The sequence below is a fragment of the Salmo salar genome, chromosome ssa09, assembly GCF_905237065.1.
Source record: "Salmo salar chromosome ssa09, Ssal_v3.1, whole genome shotgun sequence".
Lineage (NCBI taxonomy): Eukaryota > Metazoa > Chordata > Actinopteri > Salmoniformes > Salmonidae > Salmo > Salmo salar.
The window spans coordinates 130,168,305-130,169,875 of NC_059450.1; the positions used below are offsets into that span (position 1 = coordinate 130,168,305).

The 1,571-nt window shown below is 39.2% G+C and overlaps 1 protein-coding gene across 1 annotated transcript; it reads left to right on the forward strand.

The window, feature by feature from the left end:
• Positions 1–216: 216 nt before the first annotated feature.
• On the forward strand, positions 217–1,330 carry LOC106612753 (odorant receptor 131-2-like). The gene has a single exon (XM_014214231.2). It carries the CDS (start codon positions 359–361, stop codon positions 1,328–1,330), a length of 972 nt encoding a protein of 323 aa, XP_014069706.1. The 5' UTR covers positions 217–358.
• The last annotated feature ends 241 nt before the right edge of the window (positions 1,331–1,571 follow it).

Consider the following 1,571-nt stretch of genomic DNA (forward strand, 5'->3'; position numbering starts at 1 on the left):
CATAAATAAAATGTTCTATAAAGAGTTCATGCAGAGCGCTCTGTCAGTAGATCTTTGCCTGAGGATTCAAGAGGAGACTGAGAGAATACCTGTTTGTACTGTGCTGCTTCAGTGGCATGATTCCTTTCTAAGGCAACCTGCCATATTTAAATCTATATCCTACAAGAAGAAACAAAGCATTGTGTTGGAAATGTGCTTCTGCGTTTTTAATTTCATCTAAGATTTTAAATATATTTAAATATGTTATCTATTGCTAGAAAGCTGATGATTGCATGTTTAAATTTCATCCTTTGTAACATGTTTATGAAATACAATTTCTGTACATAACTTCTTGTTATTAGCTATTCCCTTGTGTGATATGGCTAACAACAATACAACAACTGCAGATGATGGTAGCAGCTCCTCTGTGCAACAAGTTAATGACAGGATCATAATAGTCCAGCTGATGAATGCAATCTTCATTTACATCATCTGCCTGCTCATCTTCACCTTCTTCAAAAAGGACACCTTTCTCTCAAACACACGTTATGTTTTCTTTGCTCACACGCTGCTGGCTGACTGTCTGTACCTAATCATGACTAATAACTTGCTCCTCCTGACTTACTTTAGTGTCACCGTGCCAGCTGCTGTGTGTGTTGTCTTCTGTGTGTTGCTAAGTGAGTTGACCTTTGTCACGCCGCTGACACTGACAGCCATGAGCCTGGAGCGCTATGTGGCCATCTGCATGCCCCTGCGCCACGGAGAGCTCTCCACTGTACGCAGAGCCATTCACTGCATCCTACTCATCCACAGCATCAGCGCCATACAGCCCATCATAATTGTCTCCATCTTCTTTGCCTCAGTCCCTCTGGGCTTCTACACGCAGTATAAGCTGTGTTCAGCAGAGATGTTTATTGCACACAAGTGGCAGAGACACCTTAGATCAGCTATAGGTCAGTTCTACTTTCTGGTTATGTCCATCACCATTGTGTTTACCTATGCTAGAATAATTTCAGTGGCCAAAGAAGCATCGGACAATAAGAAATCTTTATCTAAAGGTCGTAAAACGGTGATTCTCCACGCTATCCAGTTGTTCCTGTGTCTGATCCAGCTCTGGTGCCCGTTCATGGAGGCTGCCATCCTGCCAATTAATTTGAAATTGTACATTAATGTGAGATTCTTTGATTACATTGTTTTTATTCTTGCCCCGCGATGTCTTTGTCCGCTTGTCTATGGCCTAAGGGATGAAAAGTTTTTCCTTGCAATTAAATATTATGTATTTTTTGGGGTGAATAAGAACATTTCCCCAATACTTGTTGATAACTTAATTACTGGTCATATGAAAACATAACACTTGCTTAACAGGCAAGGCCATTGGTATTGTTATTATTTATCACATGATTTTGTGGTATTGAAATGCATTTTGGTTTTCAAAGACCACAGACAATGATATATTGTGTTAATCTTAAGGTATATTTCAATGAACAGCTATGTTACATATGCTTATGTGTTTAAGCTAATTATAGTATATGCATTGCAGCGTGTCTTCTAATTAGAAAAAATGTAAACGTCTCAAACAACATTAACCATGT